General features: G+C 37.1%; 1 protein-coding gene across 4 annotated transcripts in view; it reads left to right on the forward strand.

Annotated features, from left to right (window-relative positions):
* Positions 1-230: 230 nt before the first annotated feature.
* The window catches only part of LOC137410624 (cAMP-dependent protein kinase catalytic subunit 1-like), a 35,805-nt gene continuing 13,813 nt past the window's right edge, over positions 231-22,222 (forward strand). The window contains exons 1-9 of one of the 4 annotated variants that reach the window (XM_068096073.1): positions 231-355; positions 737-934; positions 3,616-3,645; positions 4,518-4,579; positions 7,038-7,166; positions 12,576-12,674; positions 16,094-16,176; positions 17,090-17,216; positions 19,400-19,495. In XM_068096073.1, the coding sequence (XP_067952174.1) occupies positions 892-934; positions 3,616-3,645; positions 4,518-4,579; positions 7,038-7,166; positions 12,576-12,674; positions 16,094-16,176; positions 17,090-17,216; positions 19,400-19,495 (669 nt within the window). In that variant the 5' untranslated portion in view covers positions 231-355; positions 737-891. Of the gene's footprint in view, positions 356-736; positions 935-3,233; positions 3,310-3,615; positions 3,646-4,517; positions 4,580-7,037; positions 7,167-12,575; positions 12,675-16,093; positions 16,177-17,089; positions 17,217-17,623; positions 17,751-19,399; positions 19,496-22,222 lie in introns of those variants that run through there. The other 3 variants (XM_068096074.1, XM_068096071.1, XM_068096072.1) reach the window with 3 other exon arrangements.

Genomic DNA, 22,222 nt, shown 5'->3' on the forward strand with positions numbered 1-22,222 from the left:
AAATACGTACCCGCTTCACCACAACACGATTGTGGATGCGCGCAGTAAAACCTTTAAAGCAACAAATGACTATTTATTTGCAATAATTTTTAAAGAAAATATAAAGTTTTTTATGCATTGTGCTATAAGCATTCATATATTTAATTTAATACGTTATAAAATACATAATGAATGGAATGATCGAAGTGAAACTAATTTTAATTGAATCGTCCATCTTGATGGTGTTTGTGGTTTCATAGAAGTAAAGAGTTACATGATTAAAAATAGCTTGCGCGAAGAATTTGTATTAAACTGTGACGAAGCTCATAACTTTTTCTGAGCAATTACTTTTGCTTGACATTTACTAATTTTATTGGTAAGTTATTTTTTAAATAGGTGTATACTAGCTATGATTACTTTACTAAGTGCCAAATTGTAATCTATTTATAATGATTCATAACGTTATATGGTTATTCACGATTTATCTCTATGATTGTGAAATTTTTATTGATTTGATAGCTTATAATTTTGTTTTCAATCCTCCCATCAAGTAGTTCAAAAATATGCTTGATTATTAACACTAGTTTTGACTATAGTATTTATGGTTTTTATGAACGTTTGTAACAAGACTTTTAGTCGGAGTTTAGCATTTGCGCTCTTAAACTTGTCAGGAATACAACGTTAACTTTAACATTTGTGAATTATGATTTAATGTTTTATTTTATTAGGGAGTTACGCTGCTTATTAAACATTTTAGATTGAAGGTTCTTGGAAGAAAGTAAAGGATAATATTAGTCTCTAATCCATCTATATGCTCCCTCAGTGTTTGTACAACGGTGGGATTGGAAAGTAGCACAACTATATCACTACCCTTTCAGCTAACTGCAGCCTTTTTGTGGGCTGTTGCTAGAGATGGGCAATCAACCATCTAACCGTCCAAATCCTAGGGAACAAGGTTTGTGTTTTATGATGTAAAGTTGAGTTGAATTAACTCAGCAAAGGTATCACTCATTGGCTTCGCTAAATGTTACTAATGTGGGTTTGTCAAGCTTGATAACAGTTTAAGATAGTCGTCACTCATATTACTGTCTGGAAGAGTCTGCTTGGTGGGTGAATTAATTTTGATATGTCTCGCCTAATGTATGTGTTAACGCCAAGCAGCTACACCGCGCCAGTGTATTATCAATAAGCAAACCGCTTATTTTAACATTCGCGGTTTATAACCATGTACTCCTTGTCTCCAGCATCATCTCTTTACGGTGATGTTATTGCTTAACAGTTCTCACTGTATTCAGCCATAGTGGTAGGCTAGTCTTTCCGTTATCTCATTCATGTAAAACTAGAGTTTTCTCATTAAAATTTTTATGCCATGTAAAGCCAGACAAAGACATGTTTTGGAATAGGCCATTCATGTATCATTAGTAGAGTCAATTTTGCTAGCATCCTGTAAACGCAAATGCCAAGTTAGAGGGAAATAATCTATAACATGCTCTATTCGTCTAGCATAAAAATGCAAAACAGGTAATAAATCAGAAGCCGTATTACAACAGAGGTATATAATGAATAGATGAACAACGCTATTTCTACTGCTGGTTACGAGATTTGATATGCTTCTACGTGATTTATGTATATCTTTACTAATTTCTTCAGCTACCTGAAAATCAGCTGCAGATATTGCTGAAACTTTGGCTATAGTTGACAGATGTTTGCGTTGAAAGGAGGCCAGTCTAATTTCTTTGCTATGACCATGCTCTTTTTACGTCATTCGTACCAGTTCCTCTCGAGATTGTTTGTTACTGCATCTTTATAGTTTTAATAGCCTCGTCTCAGAACCTTTTTAGACCTTATTTTAAAGCTCAGCATGGCTGGCTACACCTTCACTATTAATAGGGTGACTGGGCTTTGATGTTTCGTCTAATTGAGTTTGAAAGTCCTGTCATATTTGGCAACCGATAGCATTGTTAAGAATGGATTTTTATCTTTTCGTCTTCGCTCATTTGCATATCTTTAGAAAAGGTCTTATTCATTTGAACTCCACTTTTTCTGGATTTTCTTGATGGATGACACTCATAGATGTCAGACAATTTGGTTAAGCTATGTTAGAGATAGCTATGTACGAATATGTAGTATATCAAACCATATATCTAGGCATTGATTGTATTTTGGGGGTAGAACACAGTATTTAAATTTCAGTTGTAAACTTGTTTTCTTTATGTCACTGTAGTGTAATGCTTTGTTCAGTCCTCAGTAATAGTTATATTAAGTTCGTATCGGATATGGCGGCTAAGTTATACTAGTAGCAAGCTCTGCCGCTCTGTCTTCAATCAAAGTATATCATCAAGCGTAAGGGCATAATTATAATAGGATTCAACGATGCTGGGAGGCCATTGTGAGAGGTCTAAAATAGCACGGGTATTGTAATGTCCCTAGTTGGTTTATATTAAGAACAATATTGATTAGTTGTAGATAATGCATCGCATCGTAAGAGGCCTTGTAACCGTCTCTAGTAAAATGCTGTCTGAACATAAATTTATGAGCAAGGCATCAGATAAAAACAATGTTTGTAACTAGCTTTGTAAATATTTTAGTAGAAATTGGGACTGGTGTGAGAAGACAATTCTTCTGCAAATTACTCTAGAGTTGCTTCAGAGCATACTGTTCATGATTGAGTTAGCTATTGTGCTTATTTTTGTGCCATAAGCTCTCAGGAGCATCCTGTGTTTTGCTGGCACCATGTTCGGTTCTAATTCATCGCTGATCCAATTATCTTCTCTTCAAGAGCCGTTTGAGGCTATAAAGCACTCAGCGTCATCATTGCCTATGTTTCAACACTACCTTTATCAATATTGATTCAAGGGTAACCTTGCCAGTCGCTGCTCTATTTGACTGAGGAGAGCAGTTAGTCTTTTTGTCTCTCTCACATTTCCATTGCTAATCGTAACATCTCTTTCCTGGATGCTCCTAGGATATTTGAACCATAAGAAACTGTCACGCTGACATCACTTGCGTGGGTCTTGGAGACTTAGTATACACCAAATTCTCTCCGGATTGTATTTGGTGAAGTTTTACTAATTCTGAATCGCCTGATCTGGTTGGCCCGCTGGCTTGCTATTGGCTATAAGGGAAGCGTTTAGTCAGCCTTTGGCGCTGGCCTAAGGACTCACAAAGGAGCTCTAACTCACAACCAAAAGACTTGTTATCGGCAACCATTGTGACTGATTTAGCACAATATCAAAGCGAAGTGCAGTTGGTGCATTAATCACTGAGCTATGGATCATTTTAAAAAACGGAAAAACAAGAGTAGGCATGTCGATAGTCATAGATTATGCAGTAAGTGATCATATCCATCAAAATAGTCAACACATCTCAACATCTTTTATCTTGTCATTTTATATGTGATTCCTGTGATAGTTTGGGATATTATATAATAACAGTTCAATATTTCATGGAGCTAATTTTTCAACTAATTCATTACTTACATTAACCTAGTCTTCTATAGAAGCTTGGTATAAAAATCCTAGGTATTCAAAATGTACCACAAAAACAGATTTCATCTGTATTTTAAGAATAATTTGAAATATTACTGCTATGAATAGAGCATGTGCCACAGTTAATAACTTGGTGTTGTATGTTTAGACGCTGGGCGGCCTATCAGTGGCCAGTCAGGTATGGTGGTGCACACTTCCATCTAGCCATAGGTTCGAGCTCGGTGAAGCTCGGCCTATGGCTGGGTACTATTCCTCCCCTAGTTTTTGTCAAAGTGTTGAATGTTTGTGTATGAAAGCTTGCTGAGTTAGCGTTGCATATGAGTAAGAACGAGTAGGGTTCCCTCGCTCTCCTCGGTTTAATTGCCTGCCTGTGAGGAATCCTCTCTTTCACAGAATTCCTAGTTGTAGAAACCTGTCTTAATTTAGTATTTCAAGTACATGTAGTTCATAGCCACACCGGGAGATGTTTGCAGTTGATTTATTTGGTTATGCTTGTACAGTTGATTGGATAGGAGTAGAATGGCGCAAAGCTGCATGTTAAATCGCTAATGTTGTGCATTGGTTTGGTTTGAGTACGATCCTGCTTGCAGGCTTGCGACCTGCTCCATGCAGCGTCCATGCCCAGGCGCCGTGGTTAACTGACTGATATGCGACGCAAAGTGCTCAGTAGTTTTAACTGCTAACAACGCATTCCTTGCTTTTTACCAGCCATCTCAAGCACTTTTGCCTATTTCAGTAGAAGGTTCTGAGGCAATTTATTTAAATATTTCTGTCTTAATAATTTAATATTGAGTTTGTTTGTGGGTTTGAAATCAGCATCTGTGGCACCCTTTATTTCATAGCATAGAAACCCCACAATCAAATTGGTCATTTCACGAGCAACAGTTGTTCAATACCCAGTAATTTTATGTTTGTTTGAATTTATGCAGATTTGTTGTGTCTTGTCAAGGATTTTATCATGTTCTCTCATCAATAGTTTTCTGTGGTGTTTTTGCCTCCTTATTGGTCTATGCAATTTTATGTTTATCATCTACTTCTATTTACTTTCAGTGGAGATATTTTTGGCTGAAAGCAAGACAGCGTTTGAAAGCAAGTGGCAATCACCCGGCAAGGTACGATATGTGCTCTACATCCTTGCATAGCTGTCACCGTCAGCTATTTGTTTTAGCTGGTGCCACTCTTGTGTTGCCACTGCATAATAAACAGCGCAAGGTAGCTCTAATTTAGCATACACAGTGTTTTCATAATCCTTTCGTAAGCAGACAGTCTGGATAGCTGGTAGTCTCTAATGTTCACGTTGGTAAACATTTTCACCGAGATTTTGTTATTCGCTTAGCTGACTCTATATACATGTATACTACCGTTTAGTTGACTCTATATACGTGTATACTACCGTTTAGTTGACTCTATATACATGTATACTACCGCTTAGTTGACTGTATATACATGTATACTACCGTTTAGTTGACTGTATATACATGTATACTACTGTTTAGTTGACTCTATATACATGTATACTACCGTTTAGTTGACTCTATATACATGTATACTACCGTTGAGTTGACTCTATATACATGTATATTACCGTTTAGTTGACTCTATGTACATGTATACAACCATTTAGTTGACTCTATATACGTGTATACTACCGTTTAGTTGACTTTATATACGTGTATACTACCGTTTAGTTGACTCTATGTACATGTATACAACCGTTTAGTTGACTCTATATACGTGTATACTACCGTTTAGTTGACTCTATATACATGTATACTACCGTTTAGTTGACTCTATATACATCTATACTACCGTTTAGTTGACTCTATGTACATGTATACTGCCGTTTAGTTGACTCTATATACGTGTATACTACCGTTTAGTTGACTCTATATACATGTATACTACCGTTTAGTTGACTCTATATACATGTATACTACCGTTTAGTTGACTGTATATACATGTATACTACTGTTTAGTTGACTCTATATACATGTATACTACCGTTTAGTTGACTCTATATACATGTATACTACCGGAGTCACTATTCGGAACTGTTGTCGATGTAGTTTTTGAAGAATGCTTCCTACATGAATAGACTCTTGAGCCATGCAATTAACTTATTCACATTATGATGGAGTTGATAGAAATATGAGAGAATTTTTTGCTTTAATAAGAGTAAGTAAAGTTAAAGCTAACAACTTACTTTTTCAAATTGTTTCCATACTTCTTTTCTACTCTTTTTGTCAGCCTGTTCTTACAATCGCCTAATATTCAAAATTTTTAACACGCAACAGTTTTGATGACATATTAGACACTTCAGCCGAAACAATTATTTGCATATGATACTCAGTTTTTTGAAAATGCGGTTTTGTAAGTAGAAGAGAAAAGGCTGACGAAAAAGTAGAAATTAAATATGGAGACAGTTATAAAATATAAGTTGCTAGTTTGAACTTTACGTACACTTATTAATGCAGAAAATGTCCTCGTATTTCTATGAACACTGTCCGAACCTGCGCACAGCCAACCTCCTATCCTTACATTGTAGTAGCAGTAATAATCTGTTTTATTAATCTTCACTTTATCACCCCAGCCTTTTACTCCTAATTTAACTTCTACATCTGCTTGTTGACATAGCTTACATAATACATATAGTTTTAATTCTATGTGTACTTACCCCACAGTATTTATTCAGAAGTTATCATAGGTTCGTGGGTTGCAGAAAAAATTAGATCAACGATGGTTAAATTATTATGGGAATATTTGCTCCAACAAGCAGTTACAACTTGAGAACCAGAATTTAAAATGAGTTACCATCGTATGTAGAGATTTGACTGTAATCTTACAACATAAATGCAAATAGTTTGACAATTGTTTGTAACAAAAGAGGAATGTTGTGCAAAGTCAAGGTTGACTTTTTTTTAAATTAAAAATTTTCTATTCTTGCAGTTTTGTTTTCAACTAGCCACTCTCCATGATCAAACAAATTGTTGATCGTCTGAATGTTCGGATCTTTGTAAAATGTAAGTTCTGCTGATCCATGATACTTCACAAGGTCAATCTCTTTTTAGTCCAATCTACTTAGTCTAGATAAGTATTGAAGGGCCGAAGTGTAGGGGTGTAGCAACAGTAGGTGACTCAGCCTCGTGTGTCTGAACATTATCAGCCATATTTATTGCTTTGCAATAGGCCACCTACTTTTTGGTCGATTGGGTCAATCATTCACGGCCATCTTCATGAACATTATTTTTTTGATAGGATTGATCTTTCAAGCTGTGTCAATCTATTTTCTGTCGATCCTTTCTGGCTTGGTGTCAGTCCACGGTTATATTTTTATTAATCTTCTAATCTAAAACCTAAAATGTTTGTTCATTACCATGGTGACCAACATTTATGTTGACCTACTGAATGTGCATGTAAATTCAAATAGATTAAGGTTGCTACATGTAGTTGCATATTTCTCTCTAACATACATCTCTGTGTTTTATAGGATGGTTCTATGTTATATAGAGACACTTTCATACGCTTACAGATGCTACCTTCTTACTGGATTAATTTCTCTTTATATTGCAGAACACCGCGTGTCTAGATGACTTCGACCGCATCAAGACCTTGGGCACCGGTTCATTCGGTCGGGTCATGCTTGTACAGCACAAACCAAGCCGAGAGCACTATGCCATGAAAATACTTGATAAACAAAAGGTTGGTGAAAGGCCACTCTCTAGATGAAGCGATGTGTACCCGACATAAGTGCTACCCAAAGATTAGCCAACATTCATCAAACCTCTTATATAGTTGTATAACTGGTTTTGCAACTTATATTCCTACTAACGATTTTTATAGGCAAAAAAATATTTGAATTTTTATTATAAGTGGATTCGTAAAATTTGTTCTACAAAAATGTGATTACTCAAATAACTCCATGTAGCTTTGCCTGAATTTGACAATCGAGTATTACCATTTTCTCAACACAAAACACTGCATTTGAAAGCATAGCCGTAAAAAATTTTGGTCAAATTTAATTTTGACATAACTTTCAGTTTTCAAGTAAATCATTGGTTTTCAATTTAGTTTTACTTGAAATGTTTCTATTTTTTGACGGTGACTACATTCTCTTGTCACTTGATTATATTTATTTAGTCGAAACCTGACTCACCATCAACCTTGACTCGCCATCAACCTTGACTCGCCATCAACCTTGACTCGCCATCAACTTTGACTCGCTATCAACCTTGACTCGCCATCAACCTTGACTCGCCATCAACCTTGACTCGCCATCAACCTTGACTCGCCATCAACCTTGACTCGCCATCAACCTTGACTCGCCATCAACCTTGACTCGCCATCAACCTTGACTCGCCATCAACCTTGACTCGCCATCAACCTTGACTCGCCATCAACCTTGACTCGCCATCAACCTTGACTCGCCATCAACCTTGACTCGCCATCAACCTTGACTCGCCATCAACCTTGACTCGCCATCAACCTTGACTCGCCATCAACCTTGACTCGCCATCAACCTTGACTCGCCATCAACCTTGACTCGCCATCAACCTTGACTCGCCATCAACCTTGACTCACCATAAACCTTGACTCACCATCATTTCAACGTAATTATCCTCGACACACACAACTTAAAAATTGAGCAAATATTTGTCTCCACATACAAAGGAATTTCCAACATGCAATATCTTAAGATTTTTGCATTTTTTAGTTCTGGACGGAAAACTCAAACATCTGATAAAAGTTAAACACAAATCATGAGCATAATAAAAATATATAGTTTTAATTAATTTAAGCCATGTATAGTGTATGTAGGAGCATGTTATGTCACATGTTTTTATCACTCACTTAACCTCCAAACCCATGCATCGCCAAGCCTACATTTATGCTCACATGTCTCCTAGGCAAAGGAAATGAAAACTTATCTTTATAGATTATTTTAATAATTTTGTTTTTACATTTGATCTAGATTATTACATTTGTTTTTTAGCACAGCGTGATTTGTTTTAGTATTATATAAGAGTACCATACTCTTCGGACTATTAGCCGCTACTTTTTTCCAATGATTTGAGCCATGCGGCTTATATAAGGATGCGGCTATTCTGTGGCTTTTTCTTTCACCACTAAGGCGCATTAACCAGAATCTCCGGTTAGTGCACCTTTAGCGGAGAAAGAAAAAACGAAACAATGCCTAACGGTACTGTTCCGTTAGACACTAGGTTAAAAAATGTCGTATTATCCGGAATACGAAAAAGTGCCGTTTTATATTTAAACAGGCACTGTTTAAATATGAAATGGTGTTTTGTATTGTTCCGTTTTAAACAGGAAAGTTGCTGCCGTGTTAAAAAGCACCGTCCTGAGTTCTGTGGCCTATACAAAGGTGCGGCCTATGTATTGTTTTATTATCTTCTTTTGGAGATTAAAGCAGATGAGGCTTATATAGGGGTGCGATTTATAGTCCGAAAAGTACGGTAGATATCTTATGAGGGGGACTGTGGTTTAATAAAGCATTGACAATGACAACACACAACCTGACATTGACTTGAGATTTTTAACTAACTATTCACTTAGTTTACTGATAATCGGTATGCAGTAGGAAACACATTATTACTGCACCATTTTTTTTGTAAAGTTGTTGCAGAACCTTGAACCCTGAAGAATTTTTGGCGAGTTTAGAAACAGAGTAGATATAAATTCGTCACAAAAACAGGTTATTAGCAAAATAGTTGCAGGCGTGTTATGACTAAACCAAATTTTTCAAGAATGTGCTTCATAAGCCTTTGAATTTAAGTATTTTAATCGCCGCTGTTTTAGTAGTTCTGAAAGTCAGCAAAGTGAATAACTAGCCTACTTGACATTTGGTTTCGCATTTAGCAAATTTAATGTTTATCAAAAATTTGAAAAACCAAGTCTGCAAAATCTCCCATTTTAACTGCACTAGAAATGAAAAACGGTAAATTTTTTAATTTTTCAGCCATACGCACTTGTAGAAGTACTTCTTAGGCAGGTTGTAAAACTGCATAGTACGCAGTATTTGAATGTACCATCGGGTGGAAGGAAGACTAGGGGAGACAAATCTGAATTTTACCTGATACTTAGGTTTAAACATGAAAAAGTTTTTATTTATTATGGTTTGCAAGATTTTTGTGTTACACTTCCATAAAAGCAAGAAAGTTATTCTTATCGACCAGGTAAAACTTTTTTAAACCAGGAATTTTTATCGAAGAGGTGAAAATTAATTTTTTGTCAGTTTCTAGGAAATCGTGTGATGATTGCCGTGAGAAATTATTTGTTGGATCTGAAAAAGCAAGAGCTTCATTTTCTTCGTACAATAAAGTCTGAGTTTCTTATAAATATATTACTGTGCTCATCTTACCTTTATAAACTGTATACTTATCGACTCTTTACTGCCCGGTTACATACGCCGACGAAATGCATCGCCGATGCATACTGTAGAAATTTTCTGTGGCTACATTCACTGTTGTTACCAGATGATGTGTCATGCTGAAACATAGATCGACCAATAAAAATTGGCCTTGGTCGTGTGAAGGTCATGACGTGTTCACTGGATCTCTTATAACAATAGCATTTGTGCAGGTATTTGCATTTTTATTTTGCTCAAAAAACGCTACATGTCAAAGATAAAAACAAGGAAATACGCAAATACTTCAAGTTCATGACATGAATTGAACTTTGGAAAGAAGATTTCAACATACTTGATTACCCAAAAAAATAGCTGAAATGTTTTATAAACAATTCCAATTTATGCTAGTGACTTCTGCATATATTTTACTAGCGAGTAAACTTTGTATGTTAATAACCGTTCATGAGAAATGCTGTTGTCATCATCGTTCAAAAGCATATCTCGGACGCAGGTAGTATGCATTGGAAATAAAATTGAATCGAGATTGTAATAATCAACTATTTCAGCCAATCACAGATGTATCGATTCTATCTCTACAGTCATAAACTGACATTTTCATTTTGAAATGACGTATTGCCGACGCATCACCAACGTTTTATCTACACAAAAGACGCGTTTCGTCGGTTTGCGTACTGCACATGATCATACCAATGCTTTTTTTCTTGGGTACGTTTAGCCATATAATGAAACCTAACTATAATCAGTGTTATGTCACTTTGAATTCATTGAGCTTAGAAATATACATGTAAGTAGAGTGATTCAACAGTGTGATAAATCCCTAGCAACAATCGTTATGATAAAGTAGGTGTACACAATTGGGTCTAAAATATGAAAATTTATTCAGTCGTTTTGACAGGGTCTGAGTGTTGCTGGACACCTTTCTTTAAGTGCCACTCACTAGGCAGCATCAGCAATCACAATTACTGCTGAGCTTATAGTATTTTGCTCAACGTTGCTGATCAATATTTGCAAGCATATAGCTAGGGCTGTGTGTTGACCTATCCCTCTCTCAGTTACACATCACTCGTGTTCCTTGGTCACCCCAGCTAATGACCTCTTCAGTTATCGCCATTGGTACAAGGTGATGTGAATATCCTTTTATTTGCCTGCCATAAAAAGCTGAGGTCACATCAAGTACAAGATAAGATTTGCATATCCCCCTCAGTGTATGAGGGTAGAATCATGACACTCGATCTATGAGGTTCAGACCAATTGTCCTTTAGTCTACTAGAGTTGGATCACGCAGTGTCATTTCAAACAGTATCCAGGCTGCAACTGTTCCGTATAATGGGAGTCGGGCGGTCCTCAAAAATTTAAAGTTGCGGTTGGCAGATTGACACCCTTTGACTTTTGACGTAAAGGTATTTTCTCTATTTAGGCTCCTCCTTAATCTGTAAGGAAAGTAGTGGCATTTTTTTGCAATTTGATACATTACTCTACAAAGGTATCCTCACCATTAGCCGACTCTACAGTCCTTATCTTGTGTTTAACATCGATAATACACTCAGCTATAACATTGATAGCGTTGCAGTGTAACCGGTCATTGTAGTTGCTCCGTTTGGCTACCTCTAATACATGGCTCTTATTGCTAGTAATAACAAGTGACTAGCTGCCTTTCGGTTCAGATCTTTCAAAGATTTATCCAATAATTTCTCTTTAAATCCTCATGCATTAGGGCAACCTGATTAATTTTTTATGCTACCTGAATGCGGTCCCATGATATTATACTACCCGGATGCTGGCCTTATAATAAATCACTATGTTTCCATGGTGCTCAGTACTGCGATGCAGCCCCCTTCCGAAGTCGAGGGAATGTACGTTTTCATGCTGCGCAGTGGTTTTCAGCAAATTAACCAGAGAAGAGAAATTGTATAAATCGAATCGCCTTATGGAGAAATAGAATCGATCATGGATACCGAACGTCAGAAACGGTCTTTTTATGCTGTTGTCATCATTATACTTTTATTTACAATACACATTCACAATGATTTACAAACCTTAACACAATTTTTACAAATAATATATTTTTAATAAATATTTATTCAAGTAATAGATTATTTAAATGTTGCTTTAAGACTTGCCACCTATTTTTCGAAAAGTGTTGGTATCGATAACAAAGTTAAAAAAAGTAATCACTTCATCATCCTCGTAGGAGCAAACCAAAATTAAATTTAAGTGAAAAAATATCGGAAGAATAGAAAAAAAAGAAAAGCCGGATAACTTTTGTACCAGTTAATGGCGCTCGAAGAATCTGTCTCCAAAGCAAGAGAGCTATGCGCAGCCACTGCGCAACTGCCGTTTCCTTGCTTCGAATTTGCACTGGCTTCGCACTGATCAGTGCGCAGTGATTTCAGTGCGAAGACGCCGTTTCCATGTTTCGGAGAGGGCGCAACTCCGAAGCGCTGCGCATCATGGAAACATAGTGAATGTGTTGGGTTTGTTCTTGGGCTGTAGATATAGGTAGTTACTGTGTTTGTCACATATCACTGAAATTGGCAAATGAAAAATAACTCCCAAGCTTGCTGATACACTGCAGACAAAACGAAAGCTCATCACATACCCCAGTCAGTGGAAGATATTTTTTAATAACTAGTCGTGCATACCCTCTAGGTTATGGACAGAGAATTACTCACCTATAGCCATTTGATATATATGCAGTCTTTATTTGTGTCTAAATGTTTCAGGTTGTCAAGCTAAAGCAGGTGGAACACACACTCAATGAAAAGAAGATCTTACAGGCAATCAACTTCCCTTTTCTAGTGTCCCTTGAGTACCATTTCAAGGTATGTATATCCTGCTGCTAAGCAGCAGGATTTTACCAAATAAAGCAGTAGAGTGAATGAATAAGTGATGCATTTATGTTTGGGTAATAACTTAGTCATTTTGCTACTCATGGTTTACTGAGGTTGGGTGGTACTAGTCATGTTGAAAATGTCATCTCTTACCAAGATAATTTGAGTAAATCGCAAATAATGTTGGCATGTACATTACCTGTTTTCATCTGTAATTTATTATATGCTGGTGGATTGTTTGTGATGCTGTCCAACGGAATTCCATATGGAGCAGCCAATGGTTAGGATCAATTATGGCCTGATCTACCTTTTTCCATTTAAAACTACTTCATTGACAAGGCAAATTACTCGGAAGTAGAATTTGTCATACTATAAATTTGAGATATATTTGCCTGCTCCTGGTCATTTGCCCAGACAAAATCACTTCAATCCAACATGAATTGGATGCTAGCAACAATCATAAGCGGGTTAAGCAGTTTGTTCTCTACTCTATACATGATACTTTTTGTAGTAAATATTTTTTGCTCAAATGTATGAATGGTTTAGATAAAAATATGAAATTGTTACCAAAGGCATCATCGTGCCGAGCAAACAGAGAAAACTTCATACTATTGCTCTATAATGCATTACACAGACATCTCCCCAAAACGAGCTCTCAAGTTGAATAGTTTCATTTTCATTGGGTTGACTCACTCGGCAGGCGGCTGCGACTGCTCAGCCAACTGTCAGAAGTAATTCATGTACTCCGGCAGTCTCGCTCAAACATAATAATGCTTTCAAGTGTTTCAGGCATCTGTTCTCTATCAAGATGGCTATTAATAGCCATGGAATTTACATATCAGGCTCATTCTTTGTGCTTTTCTCTCTACTGGCGTAGTTTACTATACAGCAGCATATATACGTGTCTATATATTATGTCCTCGCTCAATTCTTTGTACATTATTTAGAATACCTGTGCTCTATATTATCCTATTGGTATTGTGCATTGGCGTGTCCAAACTTCATCTAGACATTCGGTTCAATATAGCGTAGCGAGTGCTACTAGTGTGGCTTCAAATATCTAGATTCTAGAGCCAGTGATCATTTATTGATATACGGATAACTCTCTGGGTGTGGAATAAAATGCTGGCTAAATTGCGACTATTTAAATTTTTTAGCACACAGTTAAGCATGTGTTACTTTGTTTAAGGATTTGAGCCGGCTATTATAAAAGTACATGGGCGTATGAACATATACTGCATATCATTAAGAGCTTCAGGCTTAACTATTTCTAATAAACAATGCCTCTAATTAACAATGCCTCTGATTACTGTTTTAACCATTCAATTTTTTATTTGAAAAGGTATATACTGGTAGTTGTCAACTTAAGACCGCGTTTGGTGCCGACTGGTCACAAGTCGATTTGGACGTAAATCGCTTCTGTATATTCTGTCGATTCTGATCTAACTTAAAGGTTGACTTGCAACAAAATTCACATTACAGTTATTTGGTATTAAAAGATTCACCATGTTTTACTCTGCTGTGTTGTAGGGACAAAATATGTGGAAGTGTGATTACAAGCTCCTAAAAGCTAAAAAACAAAACAATAACCAAATGTAATGACAATGTCAGAGGAATAAACTGATTCCAATCTACGGCAGCTTTTCATGTTTGAGCTTTTAAGAGCTTGTAATTAGATTTCCACATATTTGACACCTACAACACAACAGAGAAAGACATGGTGAATCTTTTGATACCAAATAACTGTAATGTGAATTTTGTTGCAAGTCAACCTTTAAATGAATTTAGCTTACTAAAAACATACTTGAAGGAAGCTTTAGTATGTATTTTAGTAAACTTCATACCTTCAACTAAGATTTTATCATGTATCTGCTTGCAAATCCGTTTTTACTATAAGGTCCATAACGGATTACGCTGAACTTGCCTGAACGAGCAATGTATATGTCTTTATAATGTATATATAATCAGTACACAAATCGTCAAATTTCAATTTTGAGAGAAATTATTTGTGATATTGTGCGGGTGATAAAATTTGCCTTAACTAAAAAATAATGAGAAAGCTTTGCGGAAATAACGAAGAACAGCTTACGCTACGCCTCGCACAGAACTGCCTGACCTTCCCACGGTCGTGGTCGTAAAGTCAGGTGGACGTATGTCACATAGGTTGTAAGTCGACGACTACCTGTACTACCTATATTAGGCTATTAGCTGACTGAAACTAACAAAAAGGTTTCCAAACCAATTTTTTGCATTGTTAGTAGTAAAATATTATCAATGCATTGCATATTGATACTCTATTGTTATTAGCTCAAACGGCACTGTACAGTCAAAATTCGACATACAAAATTATTCCTATCTGACGACTGCATGTATGCTGCACTTTATTTCATTTAATGTGTTCCCATGTTCAAAACTCAAATGTCTGAAGTAAATGCATGGTATTAATTCACGTTATATTAATTTTGTAATAATATTATTATAACAACCGAATTATATATATGAATAACTAAACGATAAAGTTACAATAATCTTGTAAATTTGGGTATGAAGTCAAATATTTGCTGAAATGTATCTTTAGTCATGCTACTGATTAAGAAAATCCTGCATGGTGCAGCCAAGAATATATAATATATAATAAGAATATATGTTCAATCGGTCTGGTGTGGAAGACGTAGAGCTATTGTGATTCTGGAAGATGCTATTTAGCTCGTTTGCTATCGTAAGATCGTAGTTTTAACTTTGTTACTACTTCTTTCAGTGTCTGGTAACTTTAATGGCAGCAGTGTGCACCAAGTGGTCTGCTTGTGGTCTGTACCAAGTGGTCTGTTTGTGGTGTGCACCAAGTGGTCTGCTTGTGGTGTGCACCAAGTGGTCTGCTTGTGGTGTGCACCAAGTGGTCTGCTTGTGGTGTGCACCAAGTGGTCTGCTTGTGATGTGCACCAAGTGGTCTGTTTGTGGTGTGCACCAAGTGGTCTGTTTGTGGTGTGCACCAAGTGGTCTGTTTGTGGTGTGCACCAAGTGGTCTGCTTGTGGTGTGCACCAAGTGGTCTGATTGTGGTGTGCACCGAGGGGTCTGCTTGTGGTGCAATCGTTTGGGTTAGCCAGATGGTTGCTCGCTTCAGGCGCATTTCTGAACAACTCTTTCTCATTGCGTAGTCTTTGTCCCATGCCGATCTGTCTCACTCCGTGTGAAGTATGTAGCGATGGAATGTCTCCAATTGGTGATCCGACCTAACACAAGTTCTGCAGGACTGAGCCTCATGCGATATTTCTACATCCAGCTGATTGCGCCATAGCTTGCGTTTTTATTTACATGTAGTTAGCCAGCCGGATGTGATATTCCACGCTACAATTGCACTGGTTCATTTGCGAGTGGTTCTGTTGTCATTTGTTATTTTCTGTTTCTGCAGGATAACTCTAATCTGTATATGGTGTTAGAGTTTGTGCCCGGAGGTGAAATGTTCTCACATCTTAGACGAATTGGAAGGTTCAGGTATGTAAAAATGTCTCATACCAGCTGATTCTAGACTGATACAACATATGCATATTTGCTCATCTCAAAATAGACAAATTCAGTTGTTTTCTCTCATGAAATGCCTTGGTAACTCTTAAGTATTACATCGTTTGCCTGTTTTAAACACAGACTTATGTGCTACCGTGCTGGGCATACACTTGCAGTGATATAGCGAGGATCATTGGTAGCAATCATCTTGTTCATGTCAATATGTCAATTTCTATTGAGGGATTGCTAGCTTTAAATTTGTATTAGATTTTTGTGCAAGGTATTATAGTGCTTTACATATATGAGCTGCATTTAGGTGATTACGCAACATAGGCTTGTTCCTTGGTAGGCCTTAAAGTTGTGCAACACCTGGTCTGCATTTGTTGACGTGTCTCTAGTCATAAATGTAATTACGCAGAATTTATATCATGCTTTTGCTCTAATAGTTTAATTAAATGCATTGTTTTTCACTCATGCTCATGTATAACTACTGCCCTCCAGCGGTCATCCCTTCTCCACATTCTGCTCTCCAGTATGACGCCCTGCTGAGCCCGTCGAAGGAGTGCTTTCCTTAGCACTGCATCGCTTAACGCTTCAAACTCCTTTTGTGGGTTTTGATGTAACTGCTGTGTGGTACTCGGCAGGTTTGAGGCCAATTTGGTCGTGCACGCTGCTATCTAGTGCCTGTACCAATCGGTGCTCATCGCTTTCACTTTCTATGAGCAACCTTGATTATCTTTTGAACACGCCTCATGGATAGATGTTCTATTTGTTGAATAGATACGCGAGTTGTCAGTATACAACTACATTAACATTTCCTCTGTGAATGCCTGTATTGCTTTCCATGCCGCTTAATCCTTGTTGACTTACGTTGTTAGACGTGCTTTCTTGCTCTTTCCTGCAGCGAATCACACTCGAGGTTCTATGCCTCGCAAATTGTCCTCGCGTTTGAGTATCTCCACTACCTAGACCTCATTTATCGCGATCTCAAACCAGAAAATATACTCATCGACACTCATGGATATCTCAAAGTAAGTGCGGGAGGAGGCCAACTGACTGTGCAAACGTAGTTTTGTGCTACGTTGCTCTTCTAATTCCCAGTCTCTGGAAGAGCTGACTCTTCTCTGCATGTACTTGTCTTGTCTCCTACTTTATCAGTTCTACCTGCCCAGTCTTTTAATGTGCTTTTCACACCCTGTCCCGCTTGGCAACACACATTGGTGTCAGAAGCTGTGCTTAGCATGTGTATTATGCGTGTTGCGGTATGGTGGTTCATCTCCGCTGTGTCACCATCCTACCTGTAATTCTTTATCGCCAATCATGTGCACTTCTCTGCTCCTTTGCCTTTTCTCTTCTTCCTCTTGCAGCGCGCCCTAGATAGGCTAGTTTGTGGTACTAGTTCGTCAACTGTAATGTCTTCTCTTCGTCTCTGTCGCAGTGAACCTCACACACGGTTTTACGCCGCTCAGATAGTTCTAGTACTGGAATATCTACATCATCTTGATATTATGTATCGTGATCTCAAGCCTGAGAATCTGCTAATCGATGCTCTTGGATACTTGAAGGTAGTAAAATTGTGCTTTTTGTCTGTTGTGCGCCCTGCCAAACACACATGCTTACCAGCCATTGTTACATTTCTGTCAGACATTTTGTATTCTCTACATTTTTTTAATTTTAATTTTCGTGTATTGCTTTGTTTGGTTATTGCTAACATTCGTAGCAAGGGTAGCTATGGTGAGGTAGCTACCCTTGCTAACTTTCGTAGCAAGGGTAGCTATGGTGAGGTAGCTACCCTTGCTAACATCATTGCAAGGGTAGCTATGGTGAGATAGCTACCCTTGTTAACATTCGTAGCAAGGGTAGCTATGGTGCGGTAGCTACCAGTGAATTACTAACACTTGGCTAAACATTAGAACTTACTCGCTCTATCTTTCTGCTTTTGTTTTCTGAAAATTGAGCCAATCACTGTCATTTGCATATTGAACTAGCGAAATAAAATGGCAACATCGGGTCAGGACTTGGATATTTGCCTGGCGCTTGAGTTCAACACTGGCCGGGTTAAACATATGCATGAGTAGAAACTTGCCATTTTTACCAGCTTTATCCGTGACCAGAATACTTATATTAGAATTTATTGGGAGGTCACTTGATCACCTTCATCCTTGGACGAAAACTTCAGTATAAATCAATTATATGTTTTGAATATATAAAATAATATGACGTAGCTGCATGCTCAAGTAACGATGTATACAAGGGGCTGTCTGTATAGACCAGAGGAACTCTTTCAATCGGTCAGTTTTCATGAAGCAGTCTTCTTAGTTCTTCTTAGAGCATTACAGTCCTCGTCATAAAGACCGCAGTTCCTTTGAGAATGCAAGTTCAAGTATGTTTGAGTATTTGGTTTTATTTTACCAGACGGCTCGTTTTTTCTGAAACATTTGGGTACTAAGGTTAATGTGAAACCTTGAGCTGCTAACGATGTTTAAAACACTTGATAAAACACTGGCTCGTGAAAACTGTGATTGTTTTTTACATACCACAGCCGCTAGGTTAGCTCTGCTCCCTTTCATAAGTTCCCTCAGTTGAGCTTTATATGCCGCATGTAGGCTAAGCTGGCTACTTGAGCTGCTCTTCACCGCTGCTTCTTCATTTGCTTTGCATCGTTGCCAACTTGTGATGCACTCTTATGGAAACTTCATGCATTCTATTTATATTTGATTCTTTGTCTGATTAAAGCATTGCTAATCTTGGATACTCTCATGTGATATTCACACGACAAAATTAGTGTTGGATTTGTGATGGTGAGTCTACAGTCAAATCCCCAAGAGGATGAGACATTTTGTATGCTTCGTAAGCCAAATTTATTTAACATGATGATATAATGCCTTTGCATCATCAGTTTTTGTGCAAGTAACACCTATACCCTATTTGAATTATTTAGATAGTTTATTTTATGTATCCGATCGTTTCTTGTAATCATCATATACAATTTTTAATGGTAAAATAGATGTTTTTAATAGAAACCACTGGGAGATTTATTAATTCCCTTTCATGCTTCTACCATTATACATGTAGAAAAGCTTTCAAAAGAGCACTAGGTTGAATGGCTCATATGCTGGTGGATTGCTTATTCATAAAGATTAAAATAATTGATGGTGCCTCCGTATTCTGATGAAAATTGTGTCTTGTTCATGGCTATGACTCTCCTACTCAGGTCACTGACTTTGGTTTTGCCAAAAGAGTTAAAGGGAGGACATGGACTCTGTGCGGTACACCTGAATACTTAGCGCCAGAGATTATTCTCAGCAAGGTAGGTGTTATATGGAGTAAGGTCGCCAGGGTCACTGGTTTATGGATAGAGAATGGAGTAAGAGATGACTCGGTGAACAGGATAAAACATTCCCTGGACATTTCCCATACATATCAAACAATTACTAATTATCCTATGAGAAAACTGTTTCTGTTTTAAATAGAGTTGTTTGTCCTCTAACAATTTTTGCCAAATATATAGACTGTCGCTTCCACACCTATGTGAAAACTCTACTGCATGCAGTTAGTCACGAGTCTATTCGCGTCATCAAACTTTATCTCAATATGATAGCCTTCAGAGCTTCAAGAGTTTTGTTTATTCAGTTTTCAAGGGAGATAGTTGAAGCATGTGAAGTAGGGTGTTGGGGTTGATAGGGTGGGGGATCGATGTTGATGGCATGGTAATTTGGTTTAGGGAGTTAAATATATGTGTGCATAGACCGGTGTAAGCGCTCGCAGTGTCGTCCCTCACGCTTATTAGATGAGTCGAAGCTCGGGGTCTTGACAAGTCATTCGGCGAATTGTATTCCACTTCTCGCTCTAGTCCCCTGTCTATACTTAGCTTTTATTAAATTGCTGCCTCTGGCATCACCAGCCAATTAGCCAAGTCAAATATTGAGTTTGAGCTAGTTAAAAATGGCGTACCGTGCCCTTGCTCAGTCGTCTCTGTCAGCTTTCTTTCAAAACGATCATTTTGTTGCCACTAAGTGACTGTAAATAGTTCCTCCTACACCAATTACTCATCACTCTCTCTATCGGTAATTCGATAGGAAAGATTGACCTACTCCATCAATTCATAGCTATAATGCATATCCGCTCCAGTCAGATCACCCCTATATACTTATGTGAAAATCTATATAGATATGAGCCATAGGTTTTATATGTTAGCGTACATTTTAATAGGTAACTAGTGTACGAGTGATGTTTTAGCACAATAATGGATAATGCAGGAGAAAAATACTTAATGTAATGAAAACGGAAGTGTAGATCTTATATAAAATGTACTACAGTATATTTCTGTAAAACATGGAGTATAAATGATAACAGAGCGCCTAAGGTCGATTCATTTATCTGGAAATCTTTGACTGTTAAACGGTTAGTGTCTGCTTTGGTTAATGTCTGTCGGCAGTCATTAGTAGTCTGAATGGGGTGTGGGAATACATTTTGAGTCGGATTTTTTCTTGGAATTCCAAGGCGCACTGCCTCAAGCAGGTCTCAGCTAGATTCACCGATTAACTCTTGTCATCAAGAACTAGTGCTGCTATCGTAACTATCTAGAAACAATGTGCAAAAAGAAATCACATGAAATTTCCAACTTTTTTAGTTTAGCAATTATTAATAAAAACTACAGTTTAATTTTGACTTATTGTTAGAATTTAAAACTAAAGCTTGACAATAATAAATATTATTTGTGAATCAAGTAGATGAGTAGTATAAGTTATGCCACGTATTTCTGTTACACATTTTATCACTGAATCTAAGTGTTTTAAAGATAACGTAACAATAGAATTGTTATTTTACTGATTATAATTTTACTCGTTTAGTTTTTGCATATATTTTAGGTTTCAAAATTCAACATTATTGATAGTATTTACGAGTACGACTAGATTTGTTATTTTACATGAGAGTAATAACATACTGTTCTTTATTCTTAGTCCATGGTAATACAGTAGATTTAGAAAGTTAAGCTTTTTTGCTATCTCATTTGGTTTTACTCTTTCTAGAATTACATTAATAATATCCACATTATACTGATGAATTTTTTGTGTGCTATTCTGTTTCAATTCTGAAGACATGTTTGCAAAGTGAAACAAGCTTTGAATAAAGCTTAAAACTACGATTGTTGATTAGCCTTTGATTATTCATTTCTCTGTCCAAGATAAATGTTCACCACTGCGCAAGTCTGATGCATAGTCATGACCAACAATCTTTGTTTAGCGAGCCCTTTTTCAATTTTTTTAAAAGTTCACAAAATAAAGACAGCTTTACCAGAAGTGCAACTTGCTCCATCGATGTCGTGTTAGCTGCCAATCTCGAGTTTGACCACCTCTCACAATCACCAAGGAATACACGTTTCGGCAGTTGCGCTTGATTCTATGATTCCGACTAATACTAACGTATTCAGCTCTGTTTATTTTTACGCTTTTAGTTTGAATTCGTCAGTTAATTCGAGCTAGTCAGACTATTTACAATGGTAGGTGACATGAGAGGAACAGGAACCTAAAATGTTTGAATTAAGCAGAAATTCAAGTTATCCAGGTCTGAATTATTCAGACTCCACTGTATATTTTCTCCAACATAATACAAGGGCGATCATCGTGTCCAAATACAAAAAAATTAGGAGTTGTCTTCAATTTCAACATACAAAGTGAATATAATGTAGGAACAGATTGTATTCTGCTGTTCAATTGTGAATACAAACCAGTGGTAACTGTTTATAAACATCTCAAAAGTCTGTTGTATGACTTACATTAGCGCCGCAGTTTATCAGTACAGTAGGCGCTCCTATAACGAATACCTTCTATAACATATACTTCCTATATAACGTATACCTCATATAACGTATACATCCGATAACGTATACATCCGATAACGTATACCTCCTATAACGTATACCTTCTATAACGTATACCTTCTATAACGTATACCTTCTATAATGTATACCTTCTATAACGTATACCTCCTATAACGTATACCTCCTATATAACGTATACCTCCTATAATGTAT

This window comes from Watersipora subatra, chromosome 1, assembly GCF_963576615.1.
Source record: "Watersipora subatra chromosome 1, tzWatSuba1.1, whole genome shotgun sequence".
Taxonomy (NCBI): domain Eukaryota; kingdom Metazoa; phylum Bryozoa; class Gymnolaemata; order Cheilostomatida; family Watersiporidae; genus Watersipora; species Watersipora subatra.